General features: G+C 31.3%; 1 protein-coding gene across 1 annotated transcript in view; it reads right to left on the reverse strand.

The window, feature by feature from the left end:
• Window positions 1–22,677, reverse strand: part of LOC126735774 (centaurin-gamma-1A) — a 293,447-nt gene extending 270,770 nt beyond the window's left edge. Inside the window, exons 1-2 of the mRNA XM_050439880.1 lie at window positions 22,360–22,677; window positions 9,189–9,447 (exon numbers count right to left, since the gene is read on the reverse strand). Coding sequence (XP_050295837.1) covers window positions 9,189–9,366 — 178 coding nt within the window. The 5' untranslated portion in view covers window positions 9,367–9,447; window positions 22,360–22,677. The remainder of the gene's footprint in view (window positions 1–9,188; window positions 9,448–22,359) is intronic.
• Between the last annotated feature and the right edge of the window lie 370 nt (window positions 22,678–23,047).

Here is a 23,047-nt window from a genome sequence, read left to right on the forward strand (position 1 = left end):
AAATGCTCCGTTTTGCTCTTATCCTCTTTTATTTTTTAAATCAAGGCTGGTTTGTGTATTGCAGGCCATAAAGTCATTAAAACAAGCGAAGTGCTTTTGTGAACTTGTGCAAGAATTTGTTTTTCAAATTTGATTTAAACGTTTGTAGCTTAGTTGCCTTCAGGCTTCTATGCATGCAAAATGTTCCCATGTACATTTTAGTAATTTTTTTTCGGCTGCTTTAAATAAATCCAATTATAATGAAAATGAAATAAATTTTCTCACTCTAGTGCGAAAGGCACTTTGCCGTTTTAATAAATTAATTACAAAAAAACAATATGACGGAAAAGAATATGAAGGAACTCTTCATTCCGAACCACAAAAATATATTTTAATAAAAATCCACAAACCTTCCTATTATACCACAACATTCCTATTATACCTTGGTCAGTTTTACTAACATCTGTTTGCTTCTTACCTAATATTAAGAACTCGTTTGACCTGCTCCACGAAATCAACTTCAATTACCTCGAAACTATATTGTAGTATCCGTCATCACATTTTGATGTAAACTTCTTAATATTCTTACAAATATTAACTGTGTTTTATGCCATGTTTAACTTTTTAGCGTTATTAATTCTGGCTCGTATGCCCAAAAAATGTCCGGGTACTTAATTTGAAATTTGGCGAAAGGCACTAAAGTGCTTTGTTTGGTGTTATAAGTAATAAAAAGAACTATATGAAAATAAAATAATTGCTAAAAAAATAAAAACCCGCCTTTCATTTCAACAAACTGTCTACGAGCAGCGCAGCTATTCTTCCCATCTTTGTTTATTGTGACTTCTATTCAAGCAGAATCTTCTTGTGCAAATGACAAGTAAGTATATTTTAACTTATTATTTCCTATTGGTCCAATAAATCAGAAGAAGATGGCATAAATCTGAAAAAGCTCTTCCTGCTTTAAAAAATTAATTGCTTAAGTACAGGGTGACCCATCGAAAACGTATTGCAAAGTATTACAGGGTGGGAAAGAACTTTTCGGAATGATCCAAAAACAAGTTTTTTCCTTAGGGGGACAAGTTTTGATGCAGAAAATCTTCAATCCTCTATAGTAGGGTCATCCCCCAATTATTTTGAAATGGGAATGCAGGTTAAATGATTCCTCTTTAAAAACTACTTTTAATTCCTTATACTTTATAAGGAATTAAAAGTATTTTTTTTTAAATTAGAAAATAAAAACTCTAAGGACCTTTGTGCTTATTTAAAACTCTTAAATGTTGGTACTACGAAAAAATGCGCCTTAAATCTTCCAGATTCTTTGAGTGATGTTAGCCAAATAAATAACCATTTTATGGATTTAATTCCCGACCTACAACCCGATCAAGAACAAATGGACTTTTATCAAAATAACGGATTCAAAGAACACTCAAATTTTAGCTTTGCTTGTATTAATAAAACGGAGATTCTAAACGCTATAAAAAGCGTAAAAAGTAAAGCCACGGGAATCGATCGGATAAATATCCGTACCATCAACTTGTATGTGCCATTTTTACCGCCATATCTTTGGCATATTATGAACCACTGCATTAAAAATTGAGTATTCCCAAGTATGTGGAAAAAAACAAAAATTATTCATTTGCCTAATGCGACGAAGATTCTGCCCCAGAATCAGTCGGGTTATAGAAGGGGTCACAGTTGTAACACTGCGTTGTTGAGCATTACAGATGACATAATAAAATCAACTGATAAAAGATTAATAACTGTCCTTTTTTTACTAGATTATTCGAGGGCATTCGATACCTTGAATCATGATTTAATGTTATTTATCTTAAGTTACATAGAGTTATCGCAAGGGTCGAAAGAATTACTTAGCAATTATCTTACTGGCAGGGAACAAGCGGTGGAAAATGCGGGGGTTATGTCAAACTTTTTTAAAGTAACAAAAGGCGTGGCTCAAGGTTCTGTTTTGGAACCGAGATTCGTTTTAATTTACATCTTTAAGTTTCCACCTACACTAACATCGTGCTTACATCAAAGCTTCGCCGATGATACACAAGGGTACTTATCATTTAGTTGGGAGGAAAGCGAGCAGGCCGTGGCACCTATTAACTATGACTTTAGCAGAATCGCCAAGTTCTCAAATAAACATTGTTTAAAACTAAATAATAATAAAACAGTAGGTATAATATTTGGAAGTAAAGCGAATAGAAAAAAATTTCAAACCTATTATTCTCACTTAATATCCATTAATAATTGACCGTGTTGAATTTAAGGCCGAAGTAAAAAATCTTGGGTTGATTATAGATCAAGATTTGAAATTCGTTTCACACATTAATAAGTGTCTACAAAAGGGTTTTATTAACCTACAAGCGATTTTTCAAAATAGATATTTTTTGCCCAAAGAATTAAAAATTATCCTATGTGATTCACTTGTGCTCTCACACTTTAGTTTTTGTGATACCATATACGGACCATGCATTACCGCTTTTGACAGCACACGCATACAGGAAATGCAGAAGTCTTGTCTTCGTCTTATCCACGGAATACGAAGATTTAAACCAATAACTCATAAAATAACTGAGACAGAATGGATAAATATGAGAGCTCGAAGGTTTGTTCACTCCATCACACTGTCTTATAAAATAATACAACAAAAGTCCACCACCTTATTTGAACAACAGAATAATTTTTAGGACGGATATCCACAATATTAATATAAGGCACAAAAATATTATTTCCATTCATCGCCGCTACACTTCTTCAAAAAATCTTTTCGTATAACATTCAAATTCAAATATATTACATAAAGTTATATACAAAAGTGTTATTGTTACATAGGAAAAATAGGTACAAATAAAAATAGATAACAACCCTATTTCATGAGAAGAAAAATAACGTTAAATACCTATATACCTAATGTAAAAATCCAAGAAGAGGAATCGGCCTAAGGCCATCTAATGACATACCTTGTGTGCAGATTTCCTCTTCCAAAATTACAGATATTAAGAGGTTAAGAACGGCAACAGCCCGGCCGCTATGCAGGCGGAAAACAGGCGAGAGAACAAAAAGGTAGTAAAAATTACGACTAATATGCACTAAAATAACCCAATATCCACACACTCCGAACAACGTTTCAAAAAATGTTTAATTTTTCAATAAAAATTATTTGGTTTTGGCTTTGAAAATTTTTGGATAATTATAATATTTTTTCAATTCAGCAGGCAGTGTGTTAAAAAGAACTGGTCCATAATAGGTTACAAATCTTTGTGTCACATTTGTACGTTTAAATGGAATAAACATAATTATCTCTTTTGTTGCTCTTGTGAGATAGTTGATAGAATCCCTATTAATTGGTGATAATGTAGTATGGACCTAGTTTAAAGTGGAATGGATATAAATATTTCTGACACTTAGTAAATTTAAATTATTATATAGTTCACCAGTTGAAAATCTATATGGTCTTTTAAATATTATTTTTAGTGCAGAATTCTGAGTGATTAACAACTTCTTTATAGTATTGTTATACGCGCAACCCCATATAATAATACAGTACCTTAAATTGGATTCTATAAGTGCGTTATATAAAGTTTTTAACATTTTTATATTTAGGATTTCACGTACCTGATACAATTTATAGAAAATATTCCTAATTTTTTTATTAACGAATGCAATATGTTCCTCCCATTTAAGATACTGATCCAGTATAACCCCCAGATATTTGATTTTTTCAACTTTTTTTATTTTGATACAATTACATGCATCATTATGCGATAAGCAGTCATTATTATGAATAACAATCTCTGTGGGCGGTGGTTGATCTACTGACGTTGCGGAAAAACTCATGTAATAAGTTTTATTAAAGTTTAAACTTAAAAGACTATTGTTGAGCCACTCATACATTTTACTAAGGCCAATTTCGGCTTTTTTAAAGACTCTCTTCTAAGAATTATCAGAAAACAATAATACAGTATCATCTGCGTACGAAATAGCTTCGCAGTCGTCCAATAAGCTTCCTATACTATTAATATACACAAGGAAGAGTACTGATCCCAGCACTGTCCCTTGTGGGACTCCGGTTTTAATGTATTTAGGAGAGCTCATTGTGTTATTAATCTTAACAAATTGTTTTCTACCTGATAAATAATTTTTTAATAAGAGGTCCGTTTCGAATACCAATTTTTTCTAAACGGTTAAAGAGAATTTCATGTGAAACGGTATCGAAGGCTTTCGAAAGATCCATAAAAACTGCTAAACTTTTTTTTCTGTTTTGTAGATTAATGTTAATATTATTAACTAAATCAAATACGGCTTTCTCCGTATTTTTTTTAACTCGAAAACCATATTGCTTTTGATATAAAAGATTATTCTTTTCCAGGAAATTCATTATTCTAGTTTAAACATTTTTCAAATATCTTAGCAAAGTTATTAATGAGAGAAATGGGTCTATAATTAGTAGTTTCATCACGATTATCTGATTTATATATAGGAGATACCAGAGAGACTTTCCAATCAGAGGGTAAGTTAAACGTTGAAAATGACAAATTTATTAAGTAAACTAAAGGTTTTAAAATATGAACATGTATTTTTTTAATTAAATTTGTTGAAATTTTATCTTCCCCTGGTGCTGAGTTATTTTTTAATGTTTTAATGTGCATTATAAGTGCATTTGTATTAACTGGAAAAAGAAACATGGAGTTAGGATTAATTTAAATTTTTTCTTTAAAACTCGATGAATTCTTATTGATATTTTTTTAAATTTTTGAACCTACATTTGTAAAAAACTCATTAAAGGTATTACTAATTGTTACTTCATCTGTTATTATGTCATTATTTACTTTTATTTTGAAATTATTTTGGGGCGCTTTTTTTTGATGGTTGGTAATCTCATTAATAATTTTCCATGTTTTTTTGTAGTCATTTTTGAATTCATCTATAATAATTATTTTAGCTTATAATAATTATTTTTTGCCAATTTCATTACCTTAGTTAAATTATTCCTAAATTTTTTATATTTTATTTCATCGGCAAAATTATGGTTTATGTTTAAAGATTTTTTCATGCTATCTCTCTGATTTATAGAATTAATAATACCCTGGGTTACCCAAGGCTTACGTTTTCTTGTTTTGCTATTTAGTGTTATAATATACGTGTGTTTCCTTAGAGAATATAAAATTTTATTTTTAAATCAGGTATATGGCTCTTCTATATTGTTGTTTGTAAACACTTCTTCCAATATTTCTTTAGCCAGATCATTTTCTAAATTTGTGTAATTTATATTTGCTTTCCGTTGCATGCTATTAAACTTGGCAATATTTTTTGTTACATTTTTAATAGATAGCCCAATAGGATAATGGTCTGTTAGATTAGTTTTAAAAATTAATGGTAAGATAGAGTTTTTTCTTAAATCAAACTGATCTATTTTTAAAATTATATGATCAAGTGTTGTTTTAGAATTGTGGGTTTCTCTTGTTGCTTGATTTATGCACAACATATATCCATTTTGCGACATAACACTTAAATACTTAGTTACATTCATATCAGTTTCCTCCAAAACATTAATGTTAATATCCCCAATAAATATATTGCACATATTTTGCTTTCCTATAAATCATTGCCTTACTAATTAGCAAAGCATTATATGGTTTAAACTTACCGCCAAAAAAATGTAAATGTATGTTGTTTGTAAAACACCACGTTTAGGTACTATTAAAGCATGATTTTTCATATTTGCAATGCGTTTTTTTTTTGTTACACATGTCCAGTTAGCAAATAAATTCCAGAGATGAGATATAGCTAGTTAGCAAAATTCGTATCCAATTCAATTAGAAAACATTTATATAGAGTAACTCTAGAAATTAGCTTTAGTATTAATTTTACCTAGGTTAGCTGAACAGACGGCTGGACGGTAGTTGCTTGAAGCAGTCTCTCTCTGGTCAAACTGAATCCTAGGCGAGATATTATTACAAGAGTCTGTAATATTTTTTTTTGCTGAATAAAGTCCTTAATTATATAATTAAATTATGTTCACGGTTTTTATTAAAAAACAATAATAGGTTACGGAAAAAAAGATTTAGAATTTTAATTATCCCTTTATTTAATTGACGAAAACATTGCCACTATTGTCAAAAAGTACTAACATCATGTATACTATGACTGGACATCTTGTATAATTTTAATAAATTCGGTCCCATTAATTGTTTTAGAGAAAAGGATCAGTCTGCTTACATTTTTTGGCTTAAAAAATATCTAAATTTTAATTTTTTTTCTTGTAGCTAAACATAATTTGAACTGATAAAGTCCTTAAATTTATGTACTTCCTTTCAATACTTTGGAAGATACTTCCAGATAAGGGAAAGACTAAAAATACTCTTTTTAAAGGGAACGCCTTATAAAACTGTATGTCACTAAACTCAAAGAGATAATTGAAATCTCACCGATCAATCTAAGCAAATGAAATGATGCAATATGTGAAGGAAAAAAATGTAAGATAATAAAATAATCCTTGTTTGTTATTTACGGCGCAAAGGTAAGTAACTGATAAATACAGCATGCTAATTGTTTTAACATATTTTAATATATATAACCAGACTTTTCTCAGAACTGTCTTGTAGTCTTGACTATTGCTTGTAAAAACAATACAAATTTTTGTTAGAGTGTTTGATCGATTTCAAAATAAGTTTTTTCTTTCAACGTATTTAAGCATAAGAATCGATTATAGATTCTCGACAGGGGTGCCAGCTCAATGAACTCATGCAATCACAAAAGTTATTTAAAATCATGTCATGAAATGTGCTTGCCAAATTCGATTAAATACTGGCTTGTTGCTTATAATGTAAATTGAAGAGAAGCATGTGTACAATACCAAAGGATTGACGCAAACGTCAAACGGAATCTCGAAAGTACTTTTAGAGGTTACGAAAAATATGCCGCACTACGTACATTTAAGAGTCTTAATGTGCTGTATAAGCTATTACAAAATACATGCTTGTTATATCCAGACTTGCAGATCACCTGAGGCCATAGCTTTAGCAATGTAACGGCATCAATGTTCTGAACGCAATCCACTTGATATGGGATAGCCCAATAATGCATAAGGGTTAATAAGAAGCACTTTTGTAGTACCCATAACTTATGTGGGAGCTATTTTGTCAGTATTTAGTACTATTATTTTAAATAGGAAGACCTATACAGGGTGTCTGAAACAAAATAGTCCACCCGGAAGTCTTGAAAAATAAATTGTTTAGCTAAAAACGGCTGAAGACGTCAAGTTTAATATTGAGGAGGATATTTATTGACAGAAATTGCGTATCTCTGACGACATCCCTCACCCCTCAGAGCCTCCATGCAATGTCAATTTAAATGGGAATAGGGGTCGAATGATAACTTAAATTAAAGGTAATTTTATTCTCTACATAACTCTATGTTTATTTACTTATTTTAATAATTCGTTTTCAAGAAATATGAATAAAGGTGGCTGACATTCTTCAAAAGTTAAAATCTTGCAATTTTGTTTCCTGCATAAATTTTATTTATTTTTTTTTAATTATTCAGGTGTGAGCAATAACAACATTAGCACGAAGTATTTGTTTAATCTAATCCTGGTGATATTAATAGTATTGATAACAATGATTTATACGTTGCAAGAAAGAATTGAGTTGGTGGGTCTTTATTATTAACAAAATAAGTCTGCTAGAGTCCCAGCACATGCTCTTAATGGTAACTATCCGAATAAAAGGGTAAGTCTAGTAAAGTAAAGTTTCAAGAAACAGCGTCAGTACAAAACAGAAAAAATGAAGTTCAGCATCCAGTAAGAAATGAAGTGGTAGAAATTGTAGTGTTGGGTCATGTTAAGATGGAACCTAATACATCTGCTCAAAAAATTGCTACCGGATCTGTCGTGTCTAAAAGTACTATTCGCAACATTTTAAAATTACACAAATATCATAGCTATCCTATCATACCTAAAATCAAACTAGTACATGAGCTAAGTGAAGATGATTTTGATCGTCGTGTATAATGTTGTGAGTACTTAAGTTATAATGTTATTTTATTCGTCGTGAGGAATTCTTCAATGCTTTTTTAAAAATCCTTTCTTAAATTACATTATTAGTTCTATTAATGTAAATTGAAAAATTGATCCTTATTATACCTGTTTTTATTACAGGAACTAATCGGACGGTAGGTATTAAACCGTGGATGATCTTACTAGGATGGTTTATCTACAGCACCCCCATGATGTTGTCAGTAATTATAATCGTCATCATTCTCAAAGTAGACCTTTTTGGTGCCGGTTACCCGCACAAAGAATATTCGAATGCCGGGGTGTTTTTGCAAAGTTTGGATGATGAAATTTTAGTATGTGATAATATTATTTTCAACAGTGTTTCAATGCAGGAATTTGCTAAAAACTGAAATTTTAAAATTATGCCAAGAAGCCCAAATCTTGAGGGAAAAGATATATTCGAGGCTTTGCTACAATATCGTAATACACCTTTAAAATTTATCAATTATTCTCTATCTGAGTTACTCATGAGTCGCATATGCAAAACCAAATTACCTGGGTCAGCTGATTTATTATAGCTCAAAGTCTGTGAAAATGTTCTGAAAAAACTAAAGTTTAGAAAAGTGAGCATTATTTTAATAAATCTGCTAAACCTTTGGCTGAAATGTCATGGTTTTCAATCATGTTAAAAAGTATTGGGGCCTGGTCAGGTAATGGACAGTCCACATTTATACAAACTTTAGGTACCAATCGGTGAAATTGTTAGGAGAAACTGCTTAAATTCGATAGAATCTTAGAGTAATTTTAATGTCCAAAAAGATTACTACGATTCTGAGGTTAATGTGCCAAATCCAGTGTTGGCTGCCACCAGTATACCAATATAGGCTGTTAAGTTTTATTAATTTAAGTAAATTTGATGTATAGTTTAATATAAAAATTTCGTTAATTAACACATTATTAATACCGCTTTAATAAAAAAATACCTGATTCTAAATAGAGACAATAATTTTGTAAATTAGATAGTAAAGACTTTAAACAACGTGAAAAATATTTGTTCAGTGTATATCTCAAAAATATTTTTATTTTTAACTTATCCTATGCCGTTGAGCTAGATCAACTTACTGTTGATGAGACAATTATCTAAATATTTTGCCGTCAGTTTTGCATTTCGTTATTCGAGCGAATTTTAAAAATAATAAATTCTTACCTTCAATACATACAACATGGTCCCTAATCTGTTCGGCTACAGCTCCATCTGAGAGTAAATCAAGCAGATCATAGATTGCATATATAGACGGATGGACGCTTTCGAACCTCTGAATTTCCTGACGGATCGCTAATGAGTTGTTCAAAAATGAACCGGCTATGTGTGGCCGAGAGTTCATTTTTTCCGACTTATATCCTACCGGACAGCCTAAATATATTAGTTAAGTATATTCATTTAGGCTGCAGCTGATATATCATATCTGAAAATTAAAAATTGGGGCTAATAATAACTACTAAATCCAAAACAAGTCTTAATATAACATTCAATATACAAATATATTCTTTAAAAAAAACGTATATCAAATTGTTTTATTACCTTGGAAGTCCATTTAAGCAAATTATTACACATAATTATTAGAATAAAAAAATATACAATCATGTAATAACATTTCAATTGATAATATGTAACATAAACGCCAATTAAAATTTATAACTAGCTTATATTACAATATCTGCATTGTCTTTAGATTTACCCATAGCAACTTTCCAATTTCATGTCGAACAGTTTCCTGTCTTGCTGTGTGGAGTTTAAAAAGGATTATGAAGTAAAAATGGTTTAATGAAATATTTGTATTTAGAGTAACTTATAATGTATCAAACTAGACTTGTTCTTTGTTTTTATAATGCTTTAATCACATGTATTTTATTACTACAATGTATCTATAGTTACAATGTAAAAAGTTCTGATCATCAAAGCTGCCTTAATACCCTCAAGAGATTTAAAGGAAAGAAATTGGAATATAGTTAATTTGTCTAATAAAATGTTTAGGCACATTCAATTCATTTTATCTCAAAGAACTGTGGGATAACATAAGAGTTATCAAATTTTATTTAAAAAATCTTATCTCAAGTCTATGCAAAGGAGTAAATCCGACCTAGCTTTATGCAAAGGAAAATTACAGCTCCAATAAATTATTTGCATATAATAATAATAATAAAGCTGCGCAATAGCTTTTTTACTGAAGAAAGTAAAAAGCTATGTTAAAACTAAATTCGTCAATAATTAATCAGTATTATTATTCACTAATACTTTAGCCTAAGGGTTAATGACACAAGAGTGCTCACGAAACTCTTGGCAACTTTTTATATGTTTTTAACTTGGTTAAATAAGTGATGGAAATTATGGAAAAATACAGATTTTTGGCCGATGGGTCTATTAAAAGCAATCTACTTGTTTACAGTGAATACTTTAAATTTAACCTAGATGATTCAGATCGATGTGGCTTACAATAATTTTAATGAAGAGGTCGATAAAGTGGATTATTCTGTGATACTGAATAAATTGTGTGCAGTTGGTGGGGCTGTTACTCTTATACTAATGTCAATCGCTTCATAACTTATAATTCGCGAAATTCAAATTTTGCATAAAGGGAAGTTATTTTGACGATGAATGACAGCATTTTTCAACGTTTTCGTTACTCTAAATTGGCTTTTTCACAGATATTCTTAAAATTATTAGGCCTGTAACTAAAAAGTATTTCCGAAAATCCCCATGATCAGTGCAAGCATCATAATTCCTGTTATGTTTAATATTGCAGTAGAACTTATTTATCTGGCTAGGATCAAGGATTGAAGTCTGCAATGATGAGTTGGTTTTGCCTCTTAATTTGTTAACTATTCTCCAGGACTCCATTGATCTATTTTTTGAATTTAAAATAGTCAAGTCAAAAAAAAGACAAAATACTTTATTTGCTAAGTTTACAAACTTATGCTAAAAGCTTCCTAATCCTAGAATTTATAATACAAGTATTTATTTGGTTATACAGGACAAAAACAGAATACAGAATCGATTTTGATTGTACATACAAGCATATTTTATATAAACAAAGAAAAAACCAAATAATTTTAAATATTAAAATGAATCGTTAAAATACTCTTCAATGCTGTAGTAAGCTTTTGGTAAGATTAATTTCTTTAGTTCTCTCCTAAACTTTTTAAGGTCTGTAACAGTCCTAATCGAAAAAGGAACATGATTAAATATTTTACGACTAATAAATATAAGAGAGCTTCTCGTAAGTGAGGAGGTGGGGATTGGAAGAGATAAGTTGCCCACTTGACGAGTATTATGACTGGTGCAGGATGGTGGACTTACGGACTTATGTATGAGTGTTGCAGTTTCCAATATAAAGAGTGAGAAAACTGTTAAAATTCTTTCAGCTACAAAAAGAGGTCTACAAGAGACTCTCAGACCAACACCACACAGATACCTTAATGCTTTTTTCTGAATAGTAAAAATTATGTTAAGGAGTCCCTTGGAGCACAAACCCCAAATGATATGAGAGTCTATTAAGGCGAAATAAACTGAACGAGCAAACAACCCCCCCAACTCATGCCTGGCAACCCTGACTGTAAAACAACCAGAAGAAAGTTTAGCAGCGAGGCCCAAAACGTGGTTGTCAAACCTTAAACTCTCATCAATGAAGAGGCCAAGAAATCGACAATAATCCCTACCATGTAGTGGGCTCTGCTCATCAAACAAAAAACAAAAAACCCTCTACATTACACTTAAAGCCCAGAACAAAAGTCTTATCAACATTGAATACAAGCTGATTGCAGAAGCACCACTCTTTAATTTTGTGAAGGTCCTCTACTATGAGAGATCTGACTACTTTTTGATCTTTGTTATGCCACAGAATTGTAGTATCATCTGAACCACTAGTCCATGCAGTGATAGAGAGCTTAAGTCATTAACGTATAATAAAAACAAAATAGGACCCAACACTGACCCTTGAGGTACACCACATTTAAGATGTGCTATCCCTGACGAAAATCCAGATGCAACCACCCTCTGTGTGCGGCCAGACAGGTATGACTTCAACCACCCCAAAGCCACTCCCCTAAATCCATAAAAATCAAGCTTTGACAGCAGTATTCCATGATCCACACAATCAAAGGCCTTGGACAGATCACAGAACACCGCTGCTGCAGCCTCCTTGGAGTTCATAGATAGATACACACTCTCCAAGAATCTGAAAATGGCATCCTGCGTGCCCTTAGATGACTGAAATCCATACTGATTAGGGGACAGCACATTGTATTTGGTCAAAAAAGAGACAATTCTCTTTTTTGCAAGCCGCTCAAGAACCTTGGAGAGGGTAGACAAAATTGATATGGGACGGAAGTTAGAGGGTCGGTCCAAGCTACCACCCTTATGAAGAGGGATAATCATAGCTTCCTTTAAACAGCATGGGAACTCGCCCTGAAGGATAGGATATACTCTGTGGATGGTAATTATATTTGGCAAATTTTATGACTTTCCTATAAATTTCCTGATATTTATAATAAAATGATATAAACTGTACTGTATTTTGAGAGAAATACTTTCTTATATAATGTAATGCTTCATATTTTTACTGGATGTTTTTATACCTCTTGTAATCCAAGGTTTCTTTTCTTTATTTTTTATAACTGTTATGGGAAAAGATGATTAAATAATACACATAGAGTATTGTGGAATTCCTGAAGTGGATCATCAAAGCTTAGGGCATTTTCCCAACGGGTCTCCATACGAATTAAACCGAATCTTTCAAAATTTCTTTTGAAAAATATATGATGACCATAATGTTCAAGTGGCAATGATGCAACAACAGCCTCATGATCTGATAATCCAGCATTTACCGTATTGCATTTCACACTTTCAGTATCAAAAGAAGTACATACATAATCTAGAACCGACAAGAAAAGGCAGAGAATATAGTAGGCTCATCAACATGCATAAACAAATTAAAAGAATTAATTAAATTAGTTAATGATTGTACATTGGGATCTAGCTTAATTAAGTAATTAATATTGAAGTCTCCTGTTTATAATATTGTTGAATTAACTGAGAATTGACTCAACACACCTTCTAGACTCTCTAAAAAATCTCTAATATTTGTGGATGGTGACCTATAAATACAAATTACATAAACCTTAATTATTTTAAAAAATACAACAGAAAATTCAAACACTTTGTCCTGTAACAAAAAATTAAAGCTGTAAATTTTTTCACTTTTATGTCTATTATGTAAAAATTGTTCCACCATAATTAAAGTACCACCATGAATTGTACTTAGTCTATCAAATCTAGCTACTACTACAAAATTTGTCATATACAAAGGTTCAAGGCGCCATAACCAATGCAAGCTTCGGTAAATAAAAATTTTCTTTATTCAAATCTTTTAAAGTTTTTTCAGGCAAGTCCACTACTATGACGCTATCATACTTTTGGATTAATGCAATTTATAGGCCTTAGTTTGATTTTGTGTATATTAATAAAAGGCATCATGACATAAAAAGATAAAAGCTAACATGCTGAGGCTACAGTGGGACGAAATCCATGTTCACCAAACTCATTCACAATCATTCTAACATACAATCTTGAATTTAGTACAAATGAACTTATAAAACTAATTATTTTAGAGTACTTATTACTATCTTATATACAGAATAACATTCGTAAATCTGCCAATTGATAGTAAACTTTTTAGTCTAGTATAAGTAGGCAATGTAACATTTAAATCTAAGCAGAAAATAAAATTATCTACAGATGACAAGTTAACAAAAGTAAAGTGTATGTCACTAAACCAGCGAGTTTAGAAGATTTAAAAGAAGAAATACGCCAGGAAATTAGAAGTATTACTCCAGATGTCATACTCAATAATTTATTCATGTTATCACATATACAGTTTACATACGTCAAAAAAGATAAAATAATAATAATTGAAAAGAAACTACTTAAAAGAGTTCGTAAAAACAATTACAAACAATGTTTTTCACGTAAGTTACATACTAAAATAAAAGGACTAAAGACAAAAGAAACAAAAAGATTAAGAATAATGGCACTTACAACATGTTAAAATCTGAATTAAGATACTCATCAAAAGAATAGAATGCATTGTTTAGTAGATAATGCTTCTCCCTTTGCTTAAAATCTTTAATTGGTAAAATCCTAGTCGTATTTGGTAATACATTAAGAAACTTTATAGCCCAGTACCCTGGACCATCCTGACACCTCCCCAGATGCCAATAGGCAGGTACCAAATTGTTCCTTGCACGAGTGTTGTAGTCATGGACATCCCTGTGAGCTTGAAACTGACTCTCACACTGTTTAACATACAGCAGACACTCTAGCACATACAAACAAGACACAGACAAGAGACCAAGACTAACATAAATATTTCTGCAATCACCCCTGTAACCTAAACCAGATATCACTCTTACCGCCCTTCTCTCCAAGCCAAAAACCCTGCTTACCTCTGCTGCATGGCCCCAGGCAATAATTGCATATGAAAGATGGGAATGAAAAATGGCAAAGTATGCTGTTCTTAACATATCAGCAGAGATACAATTGCAGAGGTTTCTGAGCACATACAGGCCCCTGTTGAGTTTCTCCACAAAACCATCAATATGCTTACCCCATTGGAGCTTTGGGTCCAAAATGACTCCCAGAAAACTCAGCTCTGATGCATTCTCTCATTCTCTACATTTGACAGATCTCTCATAGAGAATGTAACGTGATGTCTTTTATCACTATTTAAAAGCAGTCTGTTTGCGCAAAACCAATCTTCAGCCCTCGCCTATGCCGCCACAGATCCAAGTAGTGATTCCTTGATTCCTCATATGAATCTGCAGCATAAGAAGCAGTTGTGTCATCAGCAAAGAGAGTGAATTTTGCAAGAGTTTCCCTTTCAGGAAGGTCATTTATACATCTGTTGAAATCGCCACTATATACAATATGCGCTATATTTATTCGGATCTGTCACATGTGCGATATACATTTCTCTCCGGTTCATGTGATTGTCGATATCTTGGTGGATCATTACTCTTGGGATTAAGACGCATGTGTTTAAGTTATAGTTAGTAGGTATATAGCAGTGAATTTAATTTAGTTGAATATGTGATTATCTTGTTAAACTTTTATAATTGGGTTTTTATATCATATGAATAGTTATTTGTTCTTATTTTTTGGATAACTTTTAAAATTGTGACTTTACTTTACTTTTTTTTCTTTTCTTTTAGGTTTGTTTGTGTGTGTTTTTTTTAACTATATTTTTCATTGTTTTGCAACTGTTTCCTGTTATTGGGCAAGTTGCCTGTTGAAAATAAAGGCTTATTATTATTATTATTATTATATTAAGAAAAGGATGGGCCCCAGAACTAATCCTTGTGGTACTCCAATGCTCATAACCCTCCTTGCTGACCTCACACCCGCGACCTCCACCACTTGAGATCTACATTGATGATATGAATGGACGAGTTTACTATTATGATGGAATTTATAGTATTCAAGTTTTTGAAAAAAGATGCCATGATTGACACAGTCAAAGGCCTTGGCTCAGATCCCACAGCAAGACTGAGTTGTACTGAATATTATGAAATGCCTCCATTATATCAGACACAAGATGTAGGATGCCCTGGACAGTCTTCCTATGCTCTCTAAACCCAAACTGCCACAGGAAGAAGACACTATTGGTCTCAAAAAACCCAACAATTTTAATGGCCATGCACTTTTCTACTATTTTAGATATTATTGTTTTGTATTGGTACCACAATTGCCACTTTGAGAACTTCAGGAAAAGTATTCTGTTTAAAACAAAGATTTATTAGCTTAGTCAAAGGAATTATTAGGCAGTTTTTATTAGTCATTGACAACATTCAAAAAGAATTTTTAAATCGCCTTGGTTATTGTCAACTAATTGGTTTTTAATTTGAACATTTAATTTAGATAGGTATTTCTTTAATTTCACATTTTATCGTAATTTTTTTGTATAATTTGTTATTGTATTTTTTTGTATTATATACTTTTTTGTAAAAAGATGCATTCTTTCTGATTCTGCATTAAAAAATGGTGCTTGCCATTTAAAAAACATATTGATGATGTCATATCTTTTTTTTGAGTCAGCCACAATCTAAACCCAATATTAAAATCGACAGATTCAAGAATTTTTTTCAGAAACAATCCATTTCATTTTTATTGAATTTATCAGCTACTTTACGGATGCACTGAATATCAGACTTTAGATAAAGAAATGTGACTTAATAAAGGCTTTCGATAGAGTTAGTGTAGATTTATTGTTAGGAAAATTATGTAAAATACTTAACTTATTTAATTAACAGCATGCAATTCAAAGCATAAATATTTTCATATACATGAGTACAGGCGCAATATTTCTTAATAATCATATTAACAATAATTGGAATATATATCTTAAATGGTGTTATTCTGATAAATTAAAAATTATCTTATTTTAAAGCTTCCTAAAAAAAAGTAAATTTCAGGTATTTAATGCCTTTATACATGTGGTGAAGTTCCCACACTACCGGAGCTTTAAGAACTGCCAGTGTTCATAAAGAATATCTTTGCCAACAAAAAATCTCAAAATATTAAAAGTTTATCTTTACTTCTGCAGAAAAAACACTTTCAATATCCACCAGTACAGATGGTGTATAAACTGGCTCTATTCTACTAAATTAAAAATTAATATACAAAAAACAAAATATCTTATATTTAAGCAAAAAAATATGCATTTTTATAATATTGAGAAAATACATATAAAGTATTTAGGTTTAATTGTGAATGACAAATTGAACTGGTCATCATAATAATTAATAAAATATCTGAAAAGATTATCCCTATGTTATCTGCACCATATAAAAGTGAAGCTTATCTTTCTAAAAAAAGTAAATTTCAAGTATTTAATGCTTTTATACTAGCACGTTTTAGGTTTTACCAGTGTGGGGTAGATACATGTGGTGAACTTTAGGTTGGCAAAGCTATGAAAACAAGATTACATATGACTGGCTTACTCTCATGAACATATTCACTCAGACTTACATTTGCATAACTTAAAGGAAATTTTGAGCATAGAGCAGTGGAAATTGATTTATAAAACTGTAAAGAATCAATAAAAATGTAATATAGAAGTAAGGCTTGATTGTGAACATGGGTACCAACTTAGATTTGAATGTAATATCTATCAAGTACAAACATAGACTTAAATAATCCAAATGTGTTAAAGCCTTTAACAATTTGCCTGAAAATTTAAAATCCTAAGATAGCTATAATAGTTTCATTAATAATTTAAAGTTTATATAAATGTAAATAGTAGATAAGTAACTTCTAAACACTATGACATTATATTATGTTCTCAACACTATGTATATTGTTATTCTCAAGGCCAGTGTTTGAGACATAATTGAGGCACATATTAAGTCACAAAGTCAAAAAAGTTTATTACCAAAAAAAAATAGTTATAAATATAAGTACATGAGAAAAAAAAAATTAAATTTTTTTGGTAAAAGGAAATGCTTTATGATTATATAAAACTGATAGTGCAAGTTGCATGAAACAGGCCTTGACAAGAAAATAACATTAAAAAACCATCATATTGAAACTGAAAAGAATATAAATAAACACAAAAAAACTCCTAATTAACTTAAAAAAGAACAAATCTAAAACTAAAAAGGGCAGAAACAAAAATGGCAAGGCAATTTGGCTGGCATTCAATGGAAGGCAACTAGAAGAGAACTACAAAAGAAAGATTGAACAGGCCAGCTTATCATTGGTCTCAGTTGATTTTGCAGTTATATTAAACATACTACTAGGCTTCTTGTTGGGAGTTGATAAGGATTTGCTTAACCTTGGTGTAAAATGTATTAAGTGACAAATCGTTAATATTGTTTGCTTAGTTATTCCACAAAACTCGGACAACCGAAAATGATGTGGAAGTTACTTGTTCTATGTTGAGGTATCCTAAAACTTCCTGCATTATGAGTATTGTGTAAATGCAAGAGAGTAGAAAATAACTTATTTAAACAAGGGGGTCAACCTCTTTTATTATTTTATATATAAAGACATATAAGTGTAATTTTCTTCTCCTTTCAATATTTAAAATAGAATTTATATGTAAATGAGGTGTGATATGCTCCTGATAGGCAGTGCCATAAGAAAATCTTATACAGCTATTTATATCTATGAACTCCAAGGAGGCTGCAGCAGTGTTGTTCTGTGATCTGTCCAAGGCCTTTGATTGTGTGGATCATGGAATACTGCTGTCAAAGCTTGATTTTTATGGATTTAGGGGAGTGGCTTTGGGGTGGTTGAAGTCATACCTGTCTGGCCTTTGGATCTAGATTTTCGTCAGCGATAGCACATCTTAAATGTGGTGTACCTCAAGGGTCAGTGTTGGGTCCTATTTTATTTTTATTATACATTAATGATGTAAGCTCTCTATCACTGCATGGACTAGTGGCTGAGTTTGCCAATGATACTACAATTCTGTGGCATAACAAAGATCAAAAAGTAGTCAGATCTCTCATAGTAGAGGACCTTCACAAAATTAAAGAGTGGTGCATCTACAATCAGCTTGTATTCAATGTTGATAAGACTTTTGTTCTGGGCTTTAAGTGTAATGTAGAGGGTTTTTTGTTTGATGAGCAGAGCCCACTACATGCTAGGGATTATTGTCGATTTCTCGGCCTCTTGATTGATGAGAGTTTAAGGTTTGACAACCACGTTTTGGGCCTCACTGCTAAACTTTCTTCTGGTTGTTTTGCAGTCAAAGTTGCCAGGCATGAATTGGGAGGGTTTTTGCTCGCTCAGTTTATTTCGCCTTAATAGACTGTCATATCCGTTATGGGTTGTCATTTTGGGGTTTGTGCTCCAAGGGACTCCTTAACATAATTTTTACTATTCAGAAAAAATCATTAAGGTATCTGTGTGGTGTTGGTCTGAGAGTCTCTTGTAAACCTCTTTTTGTAGCTGAAAGAATTTTAACAGTTTTCTCACTCTTTATATTGGAAACTGCAACACTCATACATAAGTCCGTAAGTCCACCATCCTGCACCAGTCATAATACTCATCAAGTGGGCAACTTATCTCTTCCAATCCCCACCTCCTCACTTACGAGAAACTCACTTACTCTCTTATATTTATTAGTTGTAAAATATTTAATCATGTTCCTTTTTCGATTAGGACTGTTACAGACCTTAAAAAGTTTAGGAGAGAACTAAAGAAATTAGTACGCAAAAGAAAATTGCACACAAATGCTACAGGGTCAGTCATAATGTGGCAGATTATATTACTTTTTCAAACACTAGGGCTAGATGTAAAACTTTGACTGATATTTGTTATGATAATTATATTTCAAACAAAGACCAACTACTCTACACTAACCCTAAAAGTTTTTGGTATAACATAACAATAAAAGATCAATTAATAAACTTCCTAATTTAATATATTATAATGATAATGAGTTCGTTGGCTGTGAACAGATAGCTGAAGGTTTTGCCCAGTTTTTTTCAACAGTCTATAGTCCTATTAATAATATAAACAATAATGGTGCTTTTATCAATCAGCAAGCAAAGTTAAATATGACCATTCCTAATCCCACCCTTTCCGTTGGGTTGATTTTTGATAAAATTACCAAGTTGCCACCCAAAGTTAGTTCAGGACCCGATGGCATTCCGAATTATTTTCTAATAAAATGTGTATGTACTATTTCATACCCTCTTTTTATAATTTTTAAAAGATCTTTAGATTCTGCAATTTTTCCAACCTTGTGGAAACATAGTTTTGTAATGCCAATTTTTAAATCTGGCGACAATAGCAAAATTGAGAATTACAGAAGTGTTTTTATACAATCAGCCATTCCGAAGCTCCTGGACAGTCTTATCTATGATCAATTATATTTTTATTGTAAAGAGTTGTTACTTAGCGAACAACATGGATTTATTCCTGGAAAGTCTACTGTGACTAATTTGTTAGTGTTTCAGCAGAATCTGCTGAATGCCTTGGAGAGGGGATGTCAGGTGGATGTAATCTACACCGACTTCTCCAAGGCGTTCGACAGAGTTGACCATAGTATTTTGGCAAAAAAATTGGATATTTTTGGATTTTCTAATCTTATGGTGAATTGGTAAATTCCCTGTCAGGGAGGACCCAGCAGGCATGAATAGGTAATGCAAGATCAAGCTATATTAATGTCACTTCAGGTGTTCCACAAGGTGGGCACTGTTCACCTTTGCTCTTTAATATTTTTGTGAATGATATTGGTGCCTGTTTTGAGAACAGTGACTTCCTTTTATTTGCTGATGATTTGAAGTTTTTTAGAGAGATTTTATCAATACTTGATCAGATTTTGTTGCAAAGTGATTTGGATAGATTGAATGAGTGGTGTGTTAACAACAATTTGTTTTTGAATGTAAGCAAATGCAATTATATAAGTTTTCTCAAGCGTACTAAAAAGGTTGTCACTTCAAATAACATTCAAGGAAGTACACTTCAATATTGCAGCATAGTTAAGGATCTTGGTATCTCGTTTGATGTTCATTTAAACTTTAATGCACACATAAACAATATTGTTCTCAAATCCTCTAAGAATCTGGGTTTTGTACTAAGGAACTGTAAAGAATTTTCTATAGAGACCTCTAAGAGGTTATACATGTCATTGGTTGTTTCATTGCTGGAATATGGCTCAGTGATATGGTCGCCCTTTTACATGAATAATTGCTTGTCCTTGGAAAGACTTCAGAACAAATTTATTAGGTTTTGTCTCTATAAACTTCGAATAAGAATTCCGGATGATCATGTTTATGATACTGTTTTAGAAATGCTTGATATGAAGACATTGAGTCAAAGACGGATATATGCAGATTTAATTTTTTTGTATAAATTATTGAATGGTCAGATAATTTGTCCAGAACTTCTGATGACAATACAATGTAATATTCCATCTAGGAATTTAAGGCAGTATTGTGTCTTTTCATTACCATTTCATAGCGCCAATTATGCATTACATGCTCCTATTGAAAGAACTCTAAGAGTTGTCAATACTAGGGAGGTTGAAATTTTGGGCATTTCCTTATCTAGATTTAAGAGTCAAATAAGAGAAATTGTTTAATTTTTTTTTTTTTTTTTTTTAGTGCAATACTGAATATTATACTTTAGTAGGGTATGTTTTTAGTATTTTTAGAATTCTGTTATATTGATTTAAGTTATAAAACTATTTTCGGTATTTTACATTTATAAGTAGGCTTTATTACTGCTTAATAGTTAGTATTTTACTGTTAAGTATGGTTAGGTTCAATTGATTTTGTATTTAATTTACTGTTGTAATGGGGTTGATCCCGTAAAATAAATAAATTAATTAATCTTACCAAAAGCTTACTACAGCATTGAAGAGTATTTTAAAGATTCACTTTAATATTTAAAATTAATTATATATCTGTTGATTAGATTTATTTTATTATTGTTTTTTTTTATTATTCTTGTTTTATGTTGGTTCTCCCCTTTTCTTTTCTTCTTTTTTGGTTTTTTCTTTGTTTATATAAAATATGCTATATCAAAATCGATTCTGTATTCTGTTTTGGTCCTGTATAACCAAATAAATACTTGTATTATAAATTCTAGGATTAGGAAGCTTTTAGCACAAGTTTGTAAACTTAGCAAATAAAGTATATTTTGACTTTGACTTGACTATTTTGAAATTTTTGTATAGACCTAGAAAGCTCAGATGTTATAGAATTAGAAAATACAATATCGCCATAGTCAAGTAAGGAAAGAATAAGGCTATTGCAGAGATAATATTTAGTTTTACTCTTTAAGACATTTTTGAATCTATACAGATTTCTGAGCATATAAACTATATTTAATTTATTCCTAATGTGTGTCTCAAAACAAAGGTAAGAATCTAAAATCAATCCTAATATTTTCACTTCATTTACAACTGGAATTTTTTCTCCATTAATCTCAATTTTTATGTCTATATAAGTGTCTTAGAATTCCTGAATTACTGCCATATAAAATGATGTTAGATTTAGCAGGGTTAATTTTTAAGTTATGCTCATTGGAGTAATTAACTATTTTTAGTATCTTTGATTTAATTTTTTGAATGATTAGAAAATTGTTATAAATTAATTCAATTTTTTTATATTTGTTGGCTAAATAATGATATTTAAAAAAGAAAATGGGTAATGGTATTAGGAATAAACTATGTAAAGACCTAGATAGAGCTACTAGATATGTTGGGTCTTTTGATATTTGGAGATCCCTGGTAACAAATAAAATACTACATAATGATGTTTTAATTAAGTATCTTTAAAAGGTATAGTGTAAATTAAGAAAATATTACCTCAAAATTATCAAGTCACACAAAACCAAAATATTGACACAATTGTTCAAAAAAAAAAATTAAAAACAAAAATAGTTCAGTCAGCTGTGCAGACTTCACCAAGCACTTTCTAAACGCCGTAAAGTTTTTAGATTTCACACCGAATAATGAAAAGAACAAATCGCTCAGAAACCATTTTTAGTAATCAATAACGATTAATGTTTCATTTGTGATGTTTTTTCGCGACCTTTTTTCACCCAAAACAAACAAAAATTAGAGAATCTAATAGGAAAATAAGGTTATCGGATCGGGCTACACGAACACTCCCACTCGCATGAAACCGAACGACACCCGAACGTTTACGAATTCATCTGACATGTTCGATTGAGTTGAAGACTAAAGGCGCGTCGTCACAGGTACTGAATAACGAACATGAGACACCACCGTCGTATCACGATTACAAGTACTTTTACGACATGCTGTCGTGAGAAAGGTATACGACAAATATACCGTGACAAATTTGTCTCTTTATGGGTAGCATACGTTAAATTACAAATATGCCTAGCCAATGAGAGCGCTTCGGCATCCGCGAGGGCGTGGTATCCGAACCGCCAAATTCAAAATAGGAAATTTTCAATGTATGTAGAGTTTTTCTATTCATATTTATATTTAATTAGGTTTTTATGATGCGTATATATTTTAGATGAAG

This window comes from Anthonomus grandis, chromosome 4 (genome assembly GCF_022605725.1).
Source record: "Anthonomus grandis grandis chromosome 4, icAntGran1.3, whole genome shotgun sequence".
Lineage (NCBI taxonomy): Eukaryota > Metazoa > Arthropoda > Insecta > Coleoptera > Curculionidae > Anthonomus > Anthonomus grandis.